Genomic DNA, 24716 nt, shown 5'->3' with positions numbered 1-24716 from the left:
TTTCAACGTGTAGCCAGCACTCCACGCTTTCTGGTCTGGTAGTTTCAGCCATTCGTAACGTCCGGCTCACAGCAGCCGTCTGCTTGGTCTAATGTAAATTTTGTTACCAAGGCTTTTATCCTCGTGTAAAAAGGGGGTGTTCCATCATGCCAACACAATGTCCGTGCTCACTTGGGTGTGGTTACTGACTGAGCAAACGTTTTGAAGAATAAAATCACATTGCTATCTTCACAAAAGTACTCTCATAATTAATCATATATTTTATACAACACTTAGATGTAAACTTCATAAATAGAATGTACACTTTCAGAGTTGCAGTTTTTTCATTATACCATCCTTAATGACATCACAAAATAATAAATAATATGACATGATTACTCTTTAGATTCCCACTAACCATTCCAAACACTTGGATGTCAGGGATAATGTTCTTTAGTTTACCTTTTTTGTTAAGGTTTTGGGGGCAAGAGTATTTCTGTAACAAAGGAGATTTCAGTCTTCCAATACTAGAGACCAAAATTAGTATTCAGAGTCATACAACCGGCCCAACTCACCCCGCTCTCCTCTCCTGTCCTATTTCACTTGCTTTGACAATGTACACATACAGTGCCTTCAGAAAGTATGCAGACCTCTTGACTTTTTCCACCAAAAAATGTTGTTACGATGCATCATTATTTTAAAAAAATCACTCATCTATCTACACAAAATACCCCATAATGACAAAACATAATAAGTTTAGAGATTTTTGCAAATGTATTAAAAATAAAAACTGAAATATCACATTTACATAAGAATTCAGACCCTTTACTTAGTATGTTGTTGAAGCACCTTTGGCAGTGATTACAGCATCGAGCATTCTTGGGTATGACGCTACAACCTTGGCACACCTGTATTTGGGGAGTTTCTCCCATTTTTCTCTGCAGATCCTCTCAAGAATTGTCAGTTTGGATGGGGAGCGTTGCTGCACAGCTATTTTTAGATCTCGCCAGAGATGTTCGATCAGGTTCAGGGCTCTGGCTGGGCCACTCAAGGATATTCAGAGACTTGTCATGAAGCCAATGCTACAGACATTTTTTCGTACCTTCCTCAGATCAGTGCCTCGACACAATCCTATCTCGGAGCTCTACGGACAACTTCATGGCTTGGTTTTTGCTCTGACATGCACTGTTAACCTCTCTAGGGTATGTGGGATGGTTGGAGTCCACCACAGGTGGACTCCAACCAAGTTGTAGAAACGTCTCCAGGATAATCAATGGAAACAGGATGCAACTGAGCTCAACTTCGAGTCTCATAGCAAATGGTCTGAATACTGTAATGTAAATAAGGTGTTTCTGGCGTTTTTTCATGTTATACATTTGTTATCTTTTCAAACAACCTGTTTTCACTCTTTCATTATGGGGGATTGTGTGTAGATTGCTGAGGGAAAAAAATGTAATTGATCAATTTTAGAATAAGGCTGTAACGTAACAAAATGAGGAAAAAGTCGAAGGGTCTGAATACTATCCGAAGGCACTGTATGTTTCCCATGCCAATAAAGCCCCTTGAATTGAAATTGAATTGAGAGAGCAAGAGAGAGCGAGAGCAAGTCAAAGAAAGACAGAGAGCGCAAGAGAGAGAGACAGAGAGTGAGAGAGAGGGCAAGAGAGAGAGAGAGCAAGAGAGAGAGAGCAAGAGAAAGAAAGCAAGATAGAGAGAGACAGAGAAAGCAAGAGAGAGAGAGAGACAAAGAGAAGAGATGTGCTGGACTGGAGTCACATGGCAGTTGGTGGGCACAGCTCGTGGAGCCAAATTCACTGAGAGGGATGCGAGGGTAATGCCAGAATAGGTATCACCGGTGCCAGGGCTCATCACATCATAATAATCACTGTTTGACAAAGTGCCCTCAAAACTAGAATTAGTGGGGTGAAATTGCATGCTACTCCTAAAGGATTTTTTTTTTTTTGTGGTCAACTTTGTTATTATTCATTTGTGGAAAAAATTCCGGTGCAATGCACATCTGGGCAAAATTCATGGCATGTGATCTGACATGATGAAAAAAACGAGCGGCTGAATCAGAGCAGTGTTTATGAGATGCACAGCGGAGTCCACTGTTGCCCCCTTTCAATACAAATCAGCCTACTGTCAGTCAATCATCACGTGACTATCATCTTGGTGAAGTATTTTAAAGCTGGAGGCCTTTGTTGAAGGCAGCATTAACACAGCCCTGTCATGTAGTAGTAGTAGTAGGTTTTTATTGGTTTCTTGCAATCATAGACTGAATTGTACACCAATTTACAATCATAACATCAATCATATACTGTCAACTGTAATTATCAAATAGTAAAATCTTAATCTAGCAAACACTTAATAAAATACAATGTTAATGTGAGTGCCACTGAGGTTCTATCAGTCAGCATCTGCAGCCGTGACCCAATGGGGACTCTTCAAAGTGACTGTGGACATGTTCTCTATATGGGCTGGGGGTGGGAAGGGTGCATCATTGCCCCACACAGGGTTGACTGTTCACCAACAGAATGATCACCTCTTACCCTCCACACTCTTACACACTACACACACACGCTCCCCACTGCTGAACTCATTAGAGTTCCGGCGCTCTGGTTGCTCTGCCGTTGTTCCAACAGAGGTCTCCACCTGAAACAGCCGGGCAGGAAGGGCAATTGTTCCCGTTTTGTGGAAATAAATCACAGGGCCTTAATGCTACTGGTAGTGTCTCACTTTGATTATCGCTGTTGACACATTAGTTGGGAACAGAATACAGATTGAGCTTACGAGGCCTTTCAAAAATGGTCGTATCGTATCTGCTGGCTGGCTGAATAATTCAAATCAAATCAAATATATTTATATAGCCCTTCTTACATCAGCTGATATCTCAAAGTGCTGTACAGAAACCCAGCCTAAAACCCCAAACAGCAAGCAGTGCAGGTGTAGAAGCACGGTGGCTAGGAAAAACTCCCTAGAAAGGCCAAAACCTAGGAAGAAACCTAGAGAGGAACCAGGCTATGAGGGGTGGCTAGTCCTCTTCTGGCTGTGCCAGGTGGAGATTATAACAGAACATGGCCAAGATGTTCAAATGTTCATAAATTACCAGCATGGTCAAATAATAATAATCACAGTAGTTGTCGAGGGTGCAGCAAGTCAGCACCTCAGGAGTAAATGTCAGTTGGCTTTTCATAGCCGATCATTAAGAGTATCTCTACCGCTCCTGCAGTCTCTAGAGAGTTGAAAACAGCAGGTCTGGGACAGGTAGCACGTCCGGTGAACAGGTCAGGGTTCCATAGCCGCAGGCAGAACAGTTGAAACTGGAGCAGCAGCACGGCCAGGTGGACTGGGGACAGCAAGGAGTCATCATGCCAGGTAGTCCTGAGGCATGGTCCTAGGGCTCAGGTCCTCAGAGAGAGAGAGAGAAAGAGAGAATTAGAGAGAGCATACTTAAATTCCCACAGGACACCGGATAAGACAGGAGAAGTACTCCAGATATAACAAACTCACCCTAGCCCCCCGACACATAAACTACTGCAGCATAAATACTGGAGGCTGAGACAGGAGGGGTCAGGAGACACTGTGGCCCCATCCGATGATATCCCCGGACAGGGCCAAACAGGAAGGATATAACCCCACCCACTTTGCCAAAGCACAGCCCCCACACCACTAGAGGGATATCTTCAACCACCAACTTACCATCCTGAGACAAGGCCGAGTATAGCCCACAAAGATCTCCGCCACGGCACAACCCAAGGGGGGGCGCCAACCCAGACAGGAAGATCACGTCAGTGACTCAACCCAGTCAAGTGACGCACCCCTCCTAGGGACGGCATGAAAGAGCACCAGTAAGCCAGTGACTCAGCCCCTGTAATAGGGTTAGAGGCAGAGAATCCCAGTGGAGAGAGGGGAACCAGCCAGGCAGAGACAGCAAGGGCGGTTCGTTACTCCAGAGCCTTTCCGTTCACCTTCACACTCCTGGGCCAGACTACACTCAATCATATGACCCACTGAAGAGATGAGTCTTCAGTAAAGACTTAAAGGTTGAGACCGAGTCTGCGTCTCTCACATGGGTAGGCAGACCATTCCATAAAAATGGAGCTCTATAGGAGAAAGCCCTGCCTCCAGCTGTTTGCTTAGAAATTCTAGGGACAATTAGGAGGCCTGCGTCTTGTGACCGTAGCGTACGTGTAGATATGTACGGCAGGACCAAATCGGAAAGATAGGTAGGAGCAAGCCCATGTAATGCTTTGTAGGTTAGCAGTAAAACCTTGAAATCAGTCCTTGCCTTAACAGGAAGCCAGTGTAGGGAGGCTAGCACTGGAGTAATATGATCACATTTTGGGGTTCTAGTCAGGATTCTAGCAGCCGTATTTAGCACTAACTGAAGTTTATTTAGTGCTTTATCCGGGTAGCCGGAAAGTAGAGCATTGCAGTAGTCTAACCTAGAAGTAACAAAAGCATGGATTAATTTTTCTGCATCATTTTTGGACAGAAAGTTTCTGATTTTTGCAATGTTACGTAGATGGAAAAAAACTGTCCTTGAAACAGTCTTGATATGTTTGTCAAAAGAGAGATCAGGGTCCAGAGTAATGCCGAGGTCCTTCACAGTTTTATTTGAGACGACTGTACAACCATCAATATTAATTGTCAGATTCAACAGAAGATCTCTTTGTTTCTTGGGACCTAGAACAAGCATCTCTGTTTTGTCCGAGTTTAAAAGTAGAAAGTTTGCAGCCATCCACTTCCTTATGTCTGAAACACAGGCTTCTAGCTTCTAATTGTTTGGTTTCATTTGTTTCTCCACACAAACATGGAGGCTTTACTCCTGAAAAAGAATGAGGTTTTGGTAAAATTATTTATTCCTGAATTCAAACAAATTGAGTATTCTGAGTATGTCTGCTGTTCACCTCCTTTCGACATCATTCAATAGGGACATTTGGAGGAAAAGCAGGAACACAATAAAGGACAGTGTCATGCAATTTGCAAGTGGAAAAACTGTCTGTGTATTTCATTTTTAATCAAATGTTTGCCTCATCTCTGCAGGCTCCCAGAGGTACGGATCTCGGACAATGGACCGTATGAATGCCACGTGGGCATCTACGACCGAGCGACGAGAGAAAAGGTGGTCTTGGCATCGGGAAACGTCTTTCTCACCGTTATGTGTGAGTCATTTTTACTCTGTAGTCAGCCTGTGACTGTGAATATGCGACTCTGCTCTACTCTGACATCCTGCAACATGAATCAGTACTATCTCTTGGGTGTTCTGCTGTCTTTCTAACGGGATTGACTTTAGATAGCTAGAAATTGAAGAAATCACACATTATATAAGATAAATGTAAAGGGAAAATACCTTAACCTGTCTGGCACCGGGGTTCCGCTAGCGGAACTCCTCCCACATTCCACTGAAAAGGCAGAGCGCGAAATTCAAAATATATTTTTTAGAAATATTTAACTTTCACACATTAACAAGTCCAATACAGCAAATGAAAGATACACATCTTGTGAATCCAGTCAACATGTCCGATTTTTTAAATGTTTTACAGCGAAAACACCACATATATTTATGTTAGCTCACCACCAAATACAAAAAAGGACAGACATTTTTCACAGCACAGGTAGCATGCACAAAGCCAACCTAACTAACCAAGAACCAACCAAACTAACCAAGAAACAACTTCATCAGATGACAGTCTTATAACATGTTATACAATAAATCTATGTTTTGTTCGAAAAATGTGCATATTTGAGATATAAATCAGTTTTACATTGCAGCTACCATCACAGCTACCGTCACAAATAGGACCGAAGCAGCCAGAGTAATTACAGACACCAACTTCAAATACCTAAATACTCATCATAAAACATTTCTGAAAAATTGATGGTGTACAGCAAATTAAAAACAAACATCTTGTGAATCCAGCCAATATTTCCGATTTTTTAAGTGTTTTACAGCGAAAACACAATATAGCATTATATTAGCTTACTACAATAGCCTACCACACTACCGCATTCATTCATCAAGGCACGTTAGCAATAGCAATAGGCACGTTAGCGATAGCGAATAAACCAGCAAAAGATATTCATTTTCACTAACCTTCATAAACCTTCATCAGATGACAGTCCTATAACATCAGGTTATACATACACTTATGTTTTGTTCGAAAATGTGCATATTTAGAGCTGAAATCAGTGGTTATACATTGTGCTAACGTAGCATCTTTTTCCCAGAATGTGCGGATATTTTTATGACACTCAACTATTCTGACCAAATAACTATTCATAAACGTTACTAGAAAATACATGTTGTATAGGAAATGATAGATACACTAGTTCTTAATGCAATCACCGTGTTAGAATTCTAAAAATAACTTCATTACGATATGCAGTTTACGTTATGGCGAGAGAGTACCCAAAATCTTGGCGCAAACGACTATTTCACATGTTCGACAGATATATGAAATAGCATCATAAAATGGGTCCTACTTTTGACGATCTTCCATCAGAATGTTGTACAAGGGGTCCTTTGTCGGGAACACTCGTTGTTTGGATTTAGAATGTCCTCTTCTCCAGTCAATTAGCACGGAAAGCTAGCAAAGTAGCGCGAAGCTCTCCTTCCTGAACAAAGGCACACAACGCAACACGCCTAACGTCCCGAATAAATTTCAATAATCTAATAAAACTATATTGAAAAAACATACTTTACGATGATATTGTCACATGTATCAAATCAAATCAAAGCCGGAGATATTAGTCGTCTATAACGACAGCTTTTCAGAAGGCAAAACCAGGTCCCTTCACGCGCTCTCCAGAAAACAGGAAACTGGTGACACGTCATGCCGAGAGATTTTATTCGACCCCAGATCAAGTTATACACTCCATTTCTTCTCTCACTGCCTGTCGACATCTAGTGGAAGACGTATGAAGTGCATGTATACTGATATATATGAAGCCCATTTATAGGCAGGCCCTAGAACAGAGCATCGATTTCAGATTTTCCACTTCCTGTCAGGAAGTTTGCTGCAAAATTATATCTGTGAGTTCTGTTTTACTCACAGATATAATTCAAACGGTTTTAGAAACTAGAGAGTGTTTTCTATCCAATAGTAATAATAATATGCATATTGTACGAGCAAGAATTGAGTACGAGGCCGTTTAAATTGGGCACGATTTTCCCCCAAAGTGAAAACAGCGCCCTCTGTCCTCAACAGGTTGAAGCAGCAAAGAATTACAAGAAATCTACATTGGCACTCCTTGTGAGTGAAGGTAAGAGACAGCCATGATGATAGTGGGACTGCTAGAGGAATATCTAAGAGGTTCAAGAGTAGACAGAGGCAGTGTTTTTGGAGATTGTACTATATCATGCTGAAACACAATTTCACTGTCCCTTATTCAATCCCAAGTTCCATAGGGCAAACATGACTGGAGCAACAACAACAAAAATACAAAAAAAGAACCTGAACCATTCCCCTCTCTAATGCCATCTAATGCTGCCTCTGAGACCACTACTAGACAGGGATTTGAACCAGTCTCTATCTGTATAATTGCAAACCTACCCTATTTTGGAGAATTACTTGTTTCTTTGTTCCCATGTTTCTGCCAGTGACCTGAGGAGCTGCTTCTCTCGCTCCCTCTTTGTCGTAATTGTTGGTGCAACTTTCTCTAATGACAGCTGGCTCACTTCTCTCTGGTGTTTGAAGTCCAGCAGCAAGGCTTTTTATGTACAGCCTATCGCTAATTACCAACAGTAACATTTCTCCCAAAAACATGAGAGAGAGAAACACAAGGACATAATTAGTCCATTTGCTCATTTTGTTCCCTCACCGTATTGCCTGCCAATGGCTCTTGACATTAGGCTGCAGGTGTACCCAAAGACTAGTTTTGGTTCTCAGAGCTCCTCCGCTGACCTTCACTTTCCCATAATAACATAAAACCATACAATATACAAGAAATACCAAACCAGATGAACTCTTCACAGACCTAAGCGAACTAAGCTTTATCAATGGGAGAGGATTCACCCAAGTTAACCCCTTAATCATTAAGGGGTGGTGGTCAAGATATAAGAATGGTATAGCCAGGGGAAAGTGTGGGCACTCTCTCTCAGCTGGGTGTTAAATCTCCCCTGGTGGAGGAGAAGAAGAATGGCCTCTGGCATTGTGGCTAATTGCCGTCTAAGCTGAAACAGAATTATTCATAACCTATTAGTGTGCCAAGTTCACTGGGAAGTGAGAAAAAAAGGGAAAGGGAGAAAGAAAGAAAATGAGAGAAAAAAGTAAATTAATAGGAAGCAGTTTTTTTAAAGGGCTTCATAAATAAGAATTATAATTTTAATGAATCCCCTGCCAAGAAATTCAATCACTCAGTTTCAGAAGGCCAAACCTCGAACTCTTGGTACTTTTGCCACTCTCCTTCACTCAGGAAAGTTTATGTTCTTTACTTTTATCCTCAACTGTTTAAATTCACAATGGTTTGCTGATGCATCAAGGCATGGGAGACTTTTGCCTTGAGGATTATTAAGGCAATGCTAGAGGATTATTAAAGCAATGCTATTATAATCAATGGTTATTGACAGTTATCCACTACAACTATATCTCAAAGGTATGCTAAAGTAAACAAAAAACTTTTTCTTCTGATGTCTCTTTTCTCCATTGGAGTAAAATTGTTAACTACTTATGGCTGAAGGGGCAGTATTGAGTAGCTTGGATGAAAGGTGCACAGAGGTGCCCAGAGTAAACGGCCTGCTCCTATGTCATAGTTGCTAATATATGCATATTATTATTAGTATTTGATAGAAAACACTCTGAAGTTTCTAAAACTGTTTGAGTTATGTCTGTGAGTATAACAGAACTCATATGGCAGGCAAAAACCTGAGAAGTTCCACTTTCTGTTTGGATTTTTTCTGGGGGTGGCAGATTTTCAACCAAGCTCTCATTGAAATTACAGCGAGATTTGGATGAGTTTTCACTTCCTACGGCTTCCACTAGATGTCAACAGTCAATAGAACTTTGTCTGATGACTCTAATGTGAAGGGGGGCCGAAGGAGACAGGAATGAGTAATCATTGCCATGAGGTGCCCACGCATTGAACTGGCGCGTTCATGTGAGAGGGAGCTCCGTTCCATCGGTCAACTGAAGTCAATGTAATTCTCCGGTTGGAACGTTATTCAAGATGTATGTTAACAACATTCTAAAGATTGATTCAGTACATCGTTTGACATGTTTCTACTGACTGTTACGGAACTTTTGGACATTTCGTCACGTTATAGTGGACGCGCTTTGTGACTTTGGTTAGCGCGTTTGGTAAACAATTCCAAAGTTAGCTAATTGGACATAAATAACGGACATTATCGAACAAATCAAGCATTTATTGTGGACCTGGGATTCCTAGCACTGCATTCTGATGAAGTTCATCAAAGGTAAGGAAACATTTATCATGTATTTTCTGGTTTCTGTTGAGTCCAACATGACGGCTAATTTGGCTATTGTTCTGAGCTCCGTCTCAGATTATTGCATGGTTTATTTTTCCGTAAAGTTTTTTTTAAAATCTGACACAGCGGTTGCATTAAGGAGAGGTATATCTATAATTCCATGTGTATATCTTGTATTACCATCTACATTTATGATGAGTATTTCTGTTGAAACGATGTGGCTATGGAAAATCACTTGATGTTTTTGGAACTAGTGAATGTAACGCGCCAATGTAAACTCAGATCTTTTTATATAAATATAAACTTTATCAAACAAAACATGCATGTATTGTGTAACATGAAGTCCTATGAGTGTCATCTGATGAAGATAATCAAAGGTTAGTGATTAATTTTATCTCTATTTCTGCTTTTTGTGAAAGCTATCTTTCGCTGGAAAAATGGCTGTGCTTATTGTGGTTTTGTGGTGACCTAACATAATCGTTTGTAGTGCTTTCGCTGAAAAACATATTTGAAATCGGACACTTTGGTGGGATTAACAACAAGATTACCTTTAAAATGATATAAGACACATGAATGTCTGAGGAATTTTAATTATGAGATTTCTGTTGTTTGAATTTGGCGCCCTGCACTGTCACTGGCTGTTGTCATATCATCCCGGTGACGTGAATGCAGCCATAAGAAGTTTTAACGGGTTAGAGAGTGCTGGAGAAAACATTTGAGTCATCTTATGGTTAAAGCAATGTTGAAAAAACATATACATTTGACAGGGCATGTCCAACCATTATGAAATATCAGAAAATTAACATAATATCCTATTCACCAGTTCATCTGTAGTTTAACATGGCCATGCAGTTACTTCTACATGCTTTGATCTCACAAACGTATTGTAGGGTGACAATGCATCATATTCATTGCTATAGCTGCTTCCTCTTTGTCCTCTTTACTGGTTAGCTAGTGCTCTGTCACATGCAGTATTGGGCATAAAGATTTGATTCAGTGCATGTGTTTCACACATCTCTCTACTGAGCCCATAGTTCCAGTGGAAATGTAGCCAGACAGGGAACATTTTAACACCAATAGAAGTGATCTTAAAACAATCACTAGTTCAATTTTAGATCACTTGAGCAAATGATGACATCAATTAAATCCAAGAGCTGTGTTTTGAAATGGAAATCAGAGAACCCTTGTAGATCTTAAACTGTGTGACCTCTTCAGTCATTTTGAATTAATTTATTTTGTCCATATTTGAATAACTAATGAATCATGAGGTATAGAACAGTCATTTAGTAGACATGTGAAATGAAAGAGAAGTTTCAGATACAGTGATTGGGTTGGTTTTGATGTTTTCACAGCGCCCGAGGTGCAGTTACTGACTGCTACTAACCACAAAAGATTAAGGAATTTAATTTTACTAGAGTTCCAGCGACATATCAATCTCCTGTAAATCGCATGCAAAGGTCATAATTCCAGACATTGCTAAATGAAAAAAATCAATAGCTCTTTTCCCAATGGTAGAAATAGAGTCATTATTTGTTATTACCTCTGTGACATTTCAAATATTAGGAGTAGTAATTTATATCTTAGAGATCAGACTGACCTTGGCTCGGCATGGCAATGCCGCTATTGTTTATCCAGTATGTACATGTGGTTGTCCGGCACCTCAGAGGAACCTTGAGAGCCATATCAAGACAACTGTCTATTGATCTATTGACCTCCAGTGTTTCAAGTGTCGGTTATAAAACACATCAGCTGACTGAATGTCAGGCTTAGATTCACCTTCTTGATGAAGAGCATCTCGGGCGACACGCTCTGCGTTTAAACGGCATGTCAAGTAATCCCTTGTTGTAACCTTTGCAGGGCACAAAAATGGAATTTAGAGGATACCCTTCATGAGGCAGCAGGGCTGTTATTTACAGTTGAAGTCGGAAGTTTACATACACTTAGGTTGGAGTCATCAAAACTAGTTTACCAACCATTCCATACATTTCTTGTTAACAAACTATAGTTTTGGCAAGTCGGTTAGGACATCTACTTTGTGCATGACACAAGTAATTATTCCAACAATTGTTTACAGACATATTATTTCACTTATAATTCACTGTATCACAATTCCAGTGGGACAGAATTTTACATACACTAAGTTGACTGTGCTTTTAAACAGCTTGGAAAATTCCAGAAAATGATGTCATGGATTTAGAAGCTTTCCAAACACCTGAAAGTACCACGTTCATCTGTACAAACAATAGTACACAAGTAAAAACATCATGGGACCACGCAGTTGTCATACCGCTCAGGAAGGAGACGCGTTCTGTCTCCTAGAGATGAACGTACTTTGGTGCGAAAAGTGCAAATCAATCCCAGAACAACAGCAAAGGACCTTGTGAAGATGCTGGAGGAAATAGGTACAAAAGTATCTATATCCACAGTCAAACGTGTCCTATATCGACATAACCTGAAAGCCCGCTCAGCAAGGAAGAAGCCACTGCTCCAAAACCGCCATAAAAAAGCCAGGCTACAGTTTGAAACTGCACATGGGGACAAAGATCGTACGTTTTGGAGAAATGTCCTCTGGTCTGATGAAACAATAGAACTGTTTGGCCATAATGACCATCGTTATGTTTGGAGGAAAAAGGGGGATGCTTGCAAGCCGATGAACACCATCCCAACTGTGAATAATGGGGGTGGCAGCATCATGTTGTGGGGGTGCTTTGCTGCAGAAGGTTCTGGTGCACTTCACAAAATAGATGGCATCATGAGGTAGGACAATTATGCGGAGATATTGAGGCAAAATCTCCAGACATCAGTCAGGAAGTTAAAGCTTGGTTGCAAATGGGTCTTGCAAATGGGCAGTGACCCCAAGCATACTTCCAAAGTTGTGGCAAAATGGCTTAAGGACAACAAAGTCAAGGTATTGGAGTGGCCATCACAAAGCCCTGACCTCAATCCTATGGAAAATGTGTGGGCAGAACTGAAAAAGCGTGTGCGAGCAAGGAGGCCTACAAACCTGACTCAGGTACACCAGTTCTGTCAGGAGGAATGGGCGAAAATTCACCCAAGTTATTGTGGGAAGCTTGTGGAAGGCTACCCGAAACGTTTGACTCAAGTTAAACAATTTAAAGGCAATGCTACTGAATACTAATTGAGTGTATGTAAACCTGTGAACCACTGGGAATGTGATGAAATAAAAGCTGAAATAAATCATTCTCTCTACTACTATTCTGACATTTCACATTCTTAAAATAAAGTGTTGATCCTAACTGACCGAAGACAGGGAAATTTTACTAGGATTAAATGTCAGGAATTGTATTTGGCTAAGGTGTATGCAAACTTCCGACTTCAACTGTATATACCCATGAACAGTGAGATGAGCTCTAAGGTGTATAGGACTAATTACTCTCTCATCCTATAAAACTGGGATACCTTCTTTAATTAAGCACTGTAATTAAGCACTATGTATATTTAGCTACTCGTTTATAAACGGCTTGGATTAATGACCTTCCAGTCATTCCCAAACACAGCAACGCCTGCAGACACAGCAGTAAGGGTTAAAGCTCAGACACACTGGTAGAATTGTCAAACATTTGCTTGTCGACAGTATTTAGCACCTCTGAACAGAGACTCGGCAATCAATCTCTTTTGTGTTCACATAGCAAAGACCATGGAAGTCGTCAGCCACTCAGCCTTGTTTAAATACTCCAAACCAGAAGGTGGCAGTAGCATTGTTTGGCAATGCATATCCGTGCATATTGCTTATGATCTAGATTCGAAGCCATCTACGATAATGTTTCTATTCTGTAGAAAGCCCTTGTTGATACTAGCCAGATGGTCACAGCCAGCCCAAAAACCAGCAACAAGGGGTGTCCCAGGACCGAGTTTGGGAAACCCTGCCATAGCCTACTTTGCATATGAAGTGTGACTGGCTCATCCATGGATGTACGGAGAAAAGGCCTTCTTTTTCCCTTTTATTTTTGGCTCCCTCAAGTGGGGGTTTATTCTCACTGATTGGCTCAAAGTCACTGACGAGCATTCGATTTTATAAGTATACTCTGTAGGTTCATTGCTATCGGGTTGACAAGCAGCAGGTACAGCTTTTGTTCTAGCAAGAGAAGGAACAGCCTCCTACTGTGATAAGTACCTATCGGCAGTCTATCGGCAGTGAGATTCTCGGTATGTTTCATGCTTTAGCGGTCAGAGTTTAGGGATAGGGGGGCAGTGGGATTTTGATGGATGGCTATGATGCAGCTATTCCCCCTGTGCCCTGGGCTTGTTAGGAGATGAGAGAGCACCTCTATCCCATGCCTGACGTAAGTAAGGACTCGAACACAATGGGCTAATCATCATCCGCTCCTGAGAAAGACTCAGTTTATGCCAGATTCATCACATGCATTAGGAAGTGTATGCCACCACACTATGCATTAATGTGCCTAAGGTCACCAGCACACAGTGTCCTTGATGTATTTACCCATTACTGTCTCTCTGATCCACCCTCTTTCCCTCCATAATACATACTCCTCTCAACCCATTTAACTAATCATGTACCAATGTTGCTCGGGCTGTTTTGTCTGTATCATATTTTAATGAGTCACACTAATGCACACAAAAAAATATAAAACTTTATTGTATTCACTAGTAATAATAATAATAAAAACAAATGTGGAGGGTACACATACAGTAAAAACAAATTGGGGAAAAGAGACAGAATCTCAATTGGTGGGAATGAAATAGAATAAGTCACATCCACTAGATTCCTCAGAGTTCTAATTGATGAAAAGTAATCCTGGAAAGATCATATTAATTTTTTGTCTGTTGCAAAGTGACGAAATCTGTTGGTACAGTATCATCAGAAAGATTAGTGGTTTGGTTCATCAGGCTTGCTAACTCTATACTATAGCTTAATTTACCCATATATAATTCACTATAATATTGTCTGGGTAAGTACATATGCCTCCTACCTACACAAATTACTCATCATGCAAAATACATGTGCTGTAACGAGCCTCCTCCTTCTCTTCATCCGAAGAGGAGTAGCAAGGATTGGACCAACGTGCAGCGGGTTGTGAATACATAATGAACTTTATTTAACAAGACGAAACTAAACACACGAAGAACACTTGATAATTTTACAAAACAACAAAACGAACTAAACAGACCTAAACTTACGAACTTACATGAAACGAAGAAACACACGAACAGGAACAGACAAACCGAAACAGTCCCGTGTGGTAACATGTACTGACACGGAAGACAATCACCCACAAACAAACAGTGAGAACAACCTACCTTAATATGACTCTCAATCAGAGGAAACGTCAAACACCTGCCTCTAATTGAGAGCCATACCAGGCAACCCAAAACCAACATAGAAACAGAAAACATAGACTGCCCACCCAAAACTCACGCCCTGACCAATAAACACATACCAAACAACAGAAAACAGGTCAGGAACGTGACATGTGCAAGACTAGCCACCTCGTCTAGTTACCTGCCTCCATCTGCACCTTTGTGAAATTCAATATTTTGTCTATTTACAACATGTACATCAATTATGCACTTTCATCTACAAATTCTCATACATCCCAAACAGTTTACCTAAATCCTTCAATGGATTCTTCCAGGTTAATTCTGAAATCCATCTATATAACTCAATACACTGCAATGACCTTTACCCTCCCTGCTGCCGCACCTCAGATAGTACATTCTCTATCAGATACAGAGGTACCGTACTCTGAAATTCTTATCTTCACATTGCCAAAACCTCATCATCCCTCAATAACTTCAAGCGAAGACTGGGGGTCAGCCTGATGAACCAAACTACCCAATAATCCCCTCCATGTAGCCTAACTCTCACACACACACACACACACAATTACACACACATAATCAAAAGTGTTTTTCTTGTTTTTCTTGTCTACTGAGTATATTATGTACAATTAAAATTAATATGATTTCTCTAGCTGATTGAACAAACTTGTTTTGTACTTATATTTGTGGTGTGGTTTTCATATAAGCCCTTTTGGGCTTCCAACCTCACCTGCACACCGTTTTCACCAGTTTGTTATCTGTACTGTTTTCTCTTTCACTCATTTTCTTTAGTGCGAATAAATTTAAAATGTCAAAGAAGTACACAAATAATCAAAAAACTAAAAACTAAAATCAAGAAATCAAGAAATGTCAGAACGAATCGAATTAACAACCCAAATAGCTCTGCATCAGTAATCCAAATGCAATCTGTCCGTGCATTCAGTGCATTTGGAAAGTATTTAGACCCCTAGACTTTTTCCACATTTTGTTACCTCAGTGTTTTTAAAAAATTGATTAAAATAATGACAAAGTGAAAACCAGTTTTCACTTTGTCATTATGGGGTATTGTGTGTTGATTGATGAGGGGGAAAAAAAGATTTTATCCATTTTAGAATAAGGCTGTAACGGAACAAAATGTGGAAAAGGTCAAGGGGTCTGAATACTCTCCGAAGGCACTGTATACACCGAAAATATATATTAAATAGTGTTGATTGGTGCATACAGTGCCTTCGGAAAATATTCAGACTAGAGGTCGACCGATTATGAATTTTTCAATGCCGTTACCAATACCGATTATTGGAGGACCAAAAAAAGCTGATACCAATTAATTGGACGATTTTTAATTTTTATTTGTAATAATGACAATTACAACAATACTGAATGAACACTTATTTTAACTTAATATAATACATCAATAAAATCAATTTAGCCTCAAATAAATAATGAAACATGTTCAATTTGGTTTAAATAATGAAAAAACAAAGTGTTGGAGATGAAAGTAAAAGTGCAATATGTGCCATGTAAGAAAGCTAACGTTTAAGTTCCTTGCTCAGAACATGAGAACATATGAAAGCTGGTGGTTCCTTTTAACATGAGTCTTCAATATTCCCAGGTAAGAAGTTTTAGTTTGTAGTTATTATAGGACTATTTCTCTCTATACGAATTGTATTTCATATACCTTTGACTATTGGATGTTCTTATAGGCACTTTAGTATTGCCAGTGTAACAGTATAGCTTCCGTATCTCTCCTCGCGCCTACCTGGGCTCGAACCAGGAACACATCGACAACAGCCACCCTCGAAGCAGCATTACCCATCGCTCCACAAAAGCCCTTGCAGAGCAAGGGGAACAACTACTCCAAGTCTCAGAGCGAGTGACGTTTGAAACGCTATTAGCGCGCACCCCACTAACTAGCTAGCCATTTCACATCGGTTACACCAGCCTAATCTCGGGAGTTGATAGGCTTGAAGTCATAAACAGCGCAATGCTTGAAGCATTGCGAAGAGCTGCTGGCAAAACGCACGAAAGTGCTGTTTGAATGAATGCTTACGAGCCTACTGGTGCCTACCATCGCTCAGTCAGACTGCTCTATCAAATCATAGGCTTAATTATAACATAATAACACACAGAAATACGAGCCTTAGGTCATTAATATGGTCGAATCCGGAAACTATCATCTCGAAAACAAAACATTTATTCTTTCAGTGAAATACGGAACCGTTACGTATTTTATCTAACGGGTGGCATCCATAAGTCTAAATATTCCTGTTACATTGCACAACCTTCAATGTTATGTCATAATTACGTAAAATTCTGGGAAATTAGTTCGCAACGAGCCAGGCGGCCAAATTGTTGCATATACCCTGACTCTGCGTGCAATGAAGGCAAGAGAAGTGACACAATTTCACCTGGTTAATATTGCCTGCTAACCTGGATTTCTGTTAGCTAAATATGCAGGTTTAAAAATATATACTTCTGTGTATTGAGAGAAAGAAAGGCATTGATGTTTATGGTTAGGTACAGTCGTGCAACGATTGTGCTTTTTTCGCAAATGCGCTTTTGTTAAATCATCCCCCGTTTGGCAACGTTGGCTGCCTTTGTTAGGAAGAAATAGTCTTCACACAGTTTGCAACGAGCCAGGCGGCCCAAACTGCTGCATATACCCTGACTCTGTTGCAAGAGAAGTGACACATTTTCCCTAGTTAAAATAAATTCATGTTAGCAGGCAATATTAACTAAATATGCAGGTAAAAAAATATGTACAGTAGTTGTGTATTTATGGTTAGGTACACGTTGGAGCAACGACAGTCCTTTTTCGTGAATGCGCACCGCATCGATTATATGCAACGCAGGACACGCTAGATAAACTAGTAATATCATCAACCATGTGTAGTTAACTAGTGATTATCATTGATTGATTGATTTTTTATAAGATAAGTTTAATGCTAGCTAGCAACTTACCTTGGCTTCTTACTGCATTCGTGTAACAGGCAGGCTCCTCGTGTAGTTCTGCCCCTGAACAAGGCAGTTAACCCACCGTTCCTAGGCCGTCATTTAAAATAAGAATGTGTTCTTAACTGATTTGCCTAGTTAAATAAAGGTGTAAAAAACATACAGATTTCAGATTGTTATGAAAACTTGAAATTGGCCCTAATTAATTGGCCATTCCGATTAATCGGTCGACCTCTAATACAGACCCCTTGACTTTTTCTGCATTTTGTTGCATTATAATAGGTTGGCTTGGAGCTCTCATTGAAAATAAAGACTGAAATGTATTCCAAATGTATTGAATTATTAAACATCTATCTATCAAGGCACAAGGCGAGACCCAGATGCAGACACAGGCGGCAGATGGTTGGAGTCTTACAATGTTTATCAAGAGAATGGCCGTGGACAGGCAAAAAGGTCAAAATCAGATCAGAGTCCAGAAGGTACAGAGTGGCAGACAGACTCATGGTCAAGGCAGGCAGAATGGTCAGGCAGGCGGGTACAAAGTCCAGAAACAGGTAAGAGTCAAAACTGGGAGGACTAGAAAAAGGAGAATGCAAAAAGCAGGAGAACGGGAAAACCGCTGGTTGACTTGGAAAAATACAAGACGAACTAGCACATAGCGACAGGAAACGTAGGGATAAATACACTGGGGAAACAAGCGACCCCTGGAGGGGGTGGAGACAATAACGAGGACAGGTGAAACAGATCAGGGTGTGACACCATATCTGAGCTAAACTCTGGGGTGATAATTGAGGGGAAAATAAACAACCCATTGACTTCCTCAAGGATTTCTTCTCCAACATCGAACAGTATGCACATTACATAGGAAAAATGAAATAGGTTTAGTATTTTTATTATTTTTAATGTGTTTTGCTTCCTGAAGTTTTGAGACATAAAACCATGTTGGTTATCTGTTGATTTGAAGCCTCAAAATGTTTAAGTGACTTTGTTAAAAAAGTCATTTTTTTTTACCTTTATCTGAAAAAGTGTGGACTGATTTGTGTGTTTTTTGGCCAATTAATTCCGAATGGGACACATACAGTAATTACCCACAAGAACAAATCTGAAATTGTTTGTATTGTCAAGGAGCACTTACATACATACACATTCATATTTGTACAAGTGCCTTTTGACTTGATTCCTAAACTAGCCGTGACTAGTTTTGAAGGGTATACTTACATAATGTTTTGCTATCCCTGGTTAGATGTCCTTGTAGTTTTTACTTCCTTGCTAAGCATTTACATGTACATTTTAGTCATTTAGCTGACACTCTTATCCAGAGCGACTTACAGTTAGGCGAAATTGTACATTGACTCAAGATTTTACTCCTCAGGTCTTACTTTCTATGTTGATTATTTGCAGACCTGTGCTGTTGTTGCAGTTGATAACCAACCCGACTTTCTGTCCATAGGACTGACGTCTCTTTCTTCTCTTCAGTATGTGTTGGTATGTCTGTTGGTGTATGAGAAATGGGCAAGGGCATCGGCTCTTCATCTGCTTTCTATTCTTCATGCTTTGTCTTATATGTTGCATGGCCCAGTTTATTGAAAACAAAAAGAAAGATAAGCTGAACTAACATACTGTATTTGTCTATCAAAGTTTGTCTAGTTGTGAAATAACATTGCTGTTGAACCACTGAATGATGTTTACAATACGGGCAGATGAGCTATCACTTACTACCATGTGCTGCAATGCTCAGTGGTGCTCATTGACACTGGTTAGAATGCCCCCAAGAGCAAAAACCTGGTATTTTCAGCTCCTTCCTTTACTGAAATCAGCTTGTTTATTGCTGGTCAATGGTTGATAACATGGCCTGTATATTGTTTTCTTCTGGGTATAGATCAAAGTGTGATGTTCCGTGGGGCGGCAGGTAGCCTAGTGGTTAGAGCGTTGGACTAGTAACCAAAAGGTTACAAGATTGAATCCCTGAGCTGACAAGGTAAAAATCTGTCGTTCAGCCCCTGAACAAGGCACTTACCCCACTGTTCCTAGGCCGTCATTGAGAATAAGAATTTGTTCTTAACTGACTTGCCTATAAAAAAATATAAAAAAATGGTGTTTACCAAAGTGTGATGTTCCACGTGTTGTTGCAGTTTGATAGTGAACCCTTCTGCGTTAGATTTACAGCTACATGTTGTCACGCCCTGACCTTAGAGAGCCTTTTTTATGTCTCTATTTGGTTTGGTCAGGGTGTGATTTGGGGTGGGCATTCTATATTCTTTAGTTCTATTATTTGTGTTTCTATGTTTTGGCTGGGTATGGTTCTCAATCAGGGACAGCTGTCTATTGTTGTCTCTGATTGGGAATCATACTTAGGTAGCCCTTTTCCCCTCCTTTCAGTGTGGGTAGTTAACTTTGTTTGTGGCACTATAGCCCTTGTAAGCTTCACGGTTGTTTTTTTGTTTGTTGTTTTGTTGGCGACATTTACTAAAATAAAAGGAAAATGTACGCTAACCCCACTGCACTTTGGTCCACTTCTTTCGACGGTCGTGACACATGTCTATGTTTGAATAGAATACATTTGAATAGTTCTGCATCAAGGTTGTAAGCAGCTTTCCCATTCTTTAATATTGGCAGTGAAGGCAGTGATAATTTGTTGTTGTTGATGGGTTTGTGCTGATGTCAGGACTGTATAGGAAGTCTTGACACATTGCCATTGTGAATAATATGCATTGAAACCAATGTCAATCTCTTTTAACTAGTAAGCAGTAGCATTGACAATCATATGAAAACAAAGAAAATAGGGTACATGTTTCTACATAGTAATTGATGAACCCAACCGCTCAATCCAGCACCTGTCTCTGAAAGTGTGTGTGTACTTCTCCGTATTAAGTGTACTTATCTACAGACAAGGGATCCTGCAGGCACATAAATGGTTCACTTGACTTTTCAGTGCCCTGAGTAGGACCTGCTGTGTGTTCTCCCCCATGCAGGGCTATTGTTTAACAGCATGCATTTAGATTGGGCAGCCCTGTGGAAAAAAACATTATTATTTTCACAGCATGAGCCCAACAACTCTTTATTAAAGGCTGTAGGATGCAGAATCCTCAAACTACCCAGTGTTAATCTCAGATAATCTCTCTATCCTCCCTTGTATAGAGTTAATTTATATGTTTATGAGTCGTTATTATGAGTGTGCACTTAATGCTTTCAAACAAAAGGATCTGAATCACAATATCAACATGACCCTTATTAATTATTCACACTTGGGTGATAACTGGTGATATTCATATTCATGCAGACATAGAGCCACTCTTGACAGAAAGTAACTTTCAGCAAAGTTTTAGGAGGAATACAGTTAAAAACCTCTGAAAGTATTCATCTTCAAATAGTTCCCATACTCCTTTAAAAAAATACAAAAATGTTTTGCTTAAAACATAACCTTGTGATGTCTTTTATGATGCAGCTCTTTTCTGTTTTCCTGAGTAGCATTCCTCCCTTCATCCTGCTGTCTGTATTTGATGTGTGTCTGATATTGTGTACAGTCCTCTCCTGACGTCTCATCACTGTGAGGTTTGGGTTTCATTCCTGGTGTAGAAGTGTGTCTATCTCACTCCCCTCCCAGGATGTCTCTGTCACTGCCTCGACTCTGCTCCCAGCACCCTACCTACTCCCGCTCCCCGCCAAGGTCCCCTCTGTTGAGCAGGGGGGCGACAGTGGAGATACAGCTCCTCCCCAGAGAGATGCTGATTGTACCCGAGGATGAGAAAATATATCTATTTTTTCATATTACCTTTTCCCTCTGTGTGACAAGCCATTTTATTGGAAGCCTGAATATCACTGTGCATAATAACTTTCCCTTTCCCCTAAACTACCTCCTCTTAAAACAGTCCCTGACTTTATAAGTTCAACAAAAGTTTACTGTGTCAGAAAATGTTTTAATTTATAATTGAAATAAAACCAACCATGTGATATTATTGGCATAACCATGGGATGTTGTAGCTTTCAGTTGGAGGTGTTTACATAAAGCCAATGTTCTGTTGCACTGCCAGCACAACTAGTGAGGTTAAAATCCTAGTCCTTTTCAAACATCCTGAGCTTATACTGTACATGACACTTGGTATGGCCAACCTTTAACAGGCCATAGTCTGAGAGGGACAAGTGGCAAACATTTTGGAGCATTGCTGAGCACCCCTTGACAGTAGTCTTAGATATTCCACACTCATCTCTGGTGGCTGCACAAAAGGCAGCAGTACAGGCGATACATTTGTGGGGATGGAAGAAATACAGGTTTAGGAGCTCCTGAAAGCAGCCTATGGGCATGCATCTAATGGATTTCTTTCCACTATGCCCATTTTTCTAAACTTGAATACAAATTAGATGAGGGGAGCGATAAGGGAATTAGAAAGGGAAATTCAGCCTGAATTTGGGACCTTACTTTTCAACTGCGGAATCCATCAAGTTAGACCATGAGGTTGGGAGGGTATTTTAATTGACTAAATGGAAAAGCCATGTACAAGATGTCTGGAATGTAACTACGAGGCTGCACTGGAGTGAGAGATGTGTAATGACTCCTCATGGGAGAACAACACTACTGGCTTTTATCTATCACATATTCATGTAGTTTATGTGTGGCCTCTCACTGTAACTTGAGTGAACTCTGTCACAAATGGCGAGCTCCTCAGGCAATGTCAATGACACGGAGCAACTATTTATGTGTACTTATGAAGTACCATTACTGTTATTGAATTATTAATGTACTGTATGGTACATTTCAACCATAAGAGCATGAGGTAGTGGTTGGAAAGAGTTTTGTCTGTATGCCACATATCCACACATGACCAACTATTGAATAACAGAGGGATGCTAATGTAATCTGAAATACTCTCGCATTACTTGTGCTGAACACACTAAAATCCTGTCACGCCTCCTCCCGCTCCCTCTCCCTGGCGCTCAAGGGCGCCAGGCTGCCCATAATTATGCACACCTGTCACCATCATTACGCGCATCAGCGCAATATTGGACTCAGTAGATGGTATAGAATACAGTATATTCATATGAGATGAGTAATGTAGGGTATGTAAACATTATATAGAGTGGCATTGTTATATATAAAGTGACTAGTGATACATTTATTACATTACATTTTTTATTATTAAAGTGGCTTGAGATTTGTGAGAATGCGAGAATGTTCACCGACTACAGCTCAGCATTCAACACCATAGTGCCCACGAAGCTCGTCACTAAGCTAAGGACTCTGGGACTAAACACCTCCCTCTGCAACTGGATTCTGGACTTCCTGAGGGGCCGCCCCCAGGTGGTAAGAATAAGCAACAACACGTCTGCCACGCTGATCCTTAACACTGGTGCCCCTCAAGGGTGTGTACTTAGTCCCCTCCTGTATTCCCTGTTCACCCACGACAGCGTGGCCAAACACGACTCCAACACCATCATTAAGTTTGCTGATGACACAACAGTGGTAGGCCTGATCACCAACAACTATGAGACAGCCTATAGGGAGGAGGTCAGAGAACTGGCAGTGTGGTGCCAGGACAACAACCTCTCCCTCAATGTGAGCAAGTCAAAGGAGCTGATTGTGGACTACAGGAAAAGGCGTGCTGAACAGGCCCCCATTAACATCGACGGGGCTGTACTGGAGCGGGTCAAGAGTTTCAAGTTCCTTGGTGTCCACATCACCAACGGACTATCATGGTCCAAACATACCAAGACAGTCGTGAAGAGGGCACAACAAAACCTTTTCCGCCTCGGGAGACTAAAAAGATTTGGCATGGGCCCCCAGATTCTCAAAAGGTTCTACTGCTGCACCCTCGAGAGCATCCTGACCGGTTGCATCACCGCCTGGTATGGCAACTGCTCGGCATTTGACTGTAAGGTGCTACAGAGGGTAATGCTAACGGCCCAGTACATCACTGGGGCCAAGCTTCCTGCCATCCAGGGCCTATAATATAGGTGGTGTCAGAGGAAAGCCCATAAAATTGTCAGAGACTCCAGTCACCCAAATTATAGGCTGTTTTCTCTGCTAACGCACGGCAAGCGGTACCGGAGCGCCAAGTCTAGGACCAAAAAGCTCCTCAACAGCTTCTACCCCCAAGCCATTAGACTGCTGAACAATTCATAAAAATCGCCACCGGACAATTTACATTGACACCCCCCCTATACACTGCTGCTACTCGCTGTTTGTTTTTTACCTATGCATCGTCACTTTGCCCCCACCTACATGTACAGATTACCTCAACTAGCCTGTACCCCTGCACACTGACTCGGTACAGGTGCCCCCTATATATAGCCTCATTATTGTTATTCTTATTGTGTTACTTTTTATTATTACTTTTTATTTTAGCCTACTTGGTAAATATTTTCTTCTTCTTGAACTGCACTGTTGGTTAAGGGCTTGTAAGTAAGCATTTCACGGTAAAGTCTACACTTGTTGTATTTGGCGCATGTGGCAAATAAAGTTTGATTTGATTTGCTGCCTCAGCCGGCTCGTCAGGCTCTTGCGCCTCCTTGGGCTGGTCAGGCTCCCCCGCCTCAGCCGGCTCGTCAGGCTCCCACGCCTCAGCCGGCTCGTCAGGCTCCCACGCCTCAGCCGGCTCGTCAGGCTCCCACGCCTCAGCCGGCTCGTCAGGCTCCCACGCCTCAGCCGGCTCGTCAGGCTCCCACGCCTCTGCCGGCCCGTCAGGCTCGCCCAGGTGGGACGCCGGGTGGTGCCCTAGGGGGTGGTACTGTCATGGCTGCTCCCGCTCCCCCCTCCTTGGCCCTCGAGGGCGCTAGGCTGCCCATAATTACACACACCTGTCACCATCATTACGTGCATCAGCTCAATATTGGACTCACCTGGACTCCTTCACTTTGTTGATTGGCCCTTCTATAGCTGTCTGTTCCTCAGTTTGTTCCCTGTGTCAGTATTATTGGCGTTATGTTTCCTCTGTTCAGACACTGTCCCTGTTTGTTTTTTGTCAGTTATTTATTAAATGTTCACTCCCTGTACTTGCTTCTCGTCTCCCAGCGTCTGTTCTTAAAAATCCAGAGTCGGAAAATCCAAAAATGTTATTATACC

At 41.1% G+C, this 24716-nt stretch overlaps 1 protein-coding gene across 1 annotated transcript in view; it reads left to right on the top strand.

The window, feature by feature from the left end:
- The window catches only part of igsf21a (immunoglobin superfamily, member 21a), a 279462-nt gene that overhangs the window by 189824 nt on the left and 64922 nt on the right, over nt 1–24716 (top strand). Inside the window, exon 4 of the mRNA XM_039016801.1 lies at nt 5026–5144. Coding sequence (XP_038872729.1) covers nt 5026–5144 — 119 coding nt within the window. The remainder of the gene's footprint in view (nt 1–5025; nt 5145–24716) is intronic.

This window comes from Salvelinus namaycush, chromosome 20 (genome assembly GCF_016432855.1).
Source record: "Salvelinus namaycush isolate Seneca chromosome 20, SaNama_1.0, whole genome shotgun sequence".
NCBI classification, from domain to species: domain Eukaryota; kingdom Metazoa; phylum Chordata; class Actinopteri; order Salmoniformes; family Salmonidae; genus Salvelinus; species Salvelinus namaycush.
This window is presented reverse-complemented; position numbering and strand designations above follow the sequence as displayed.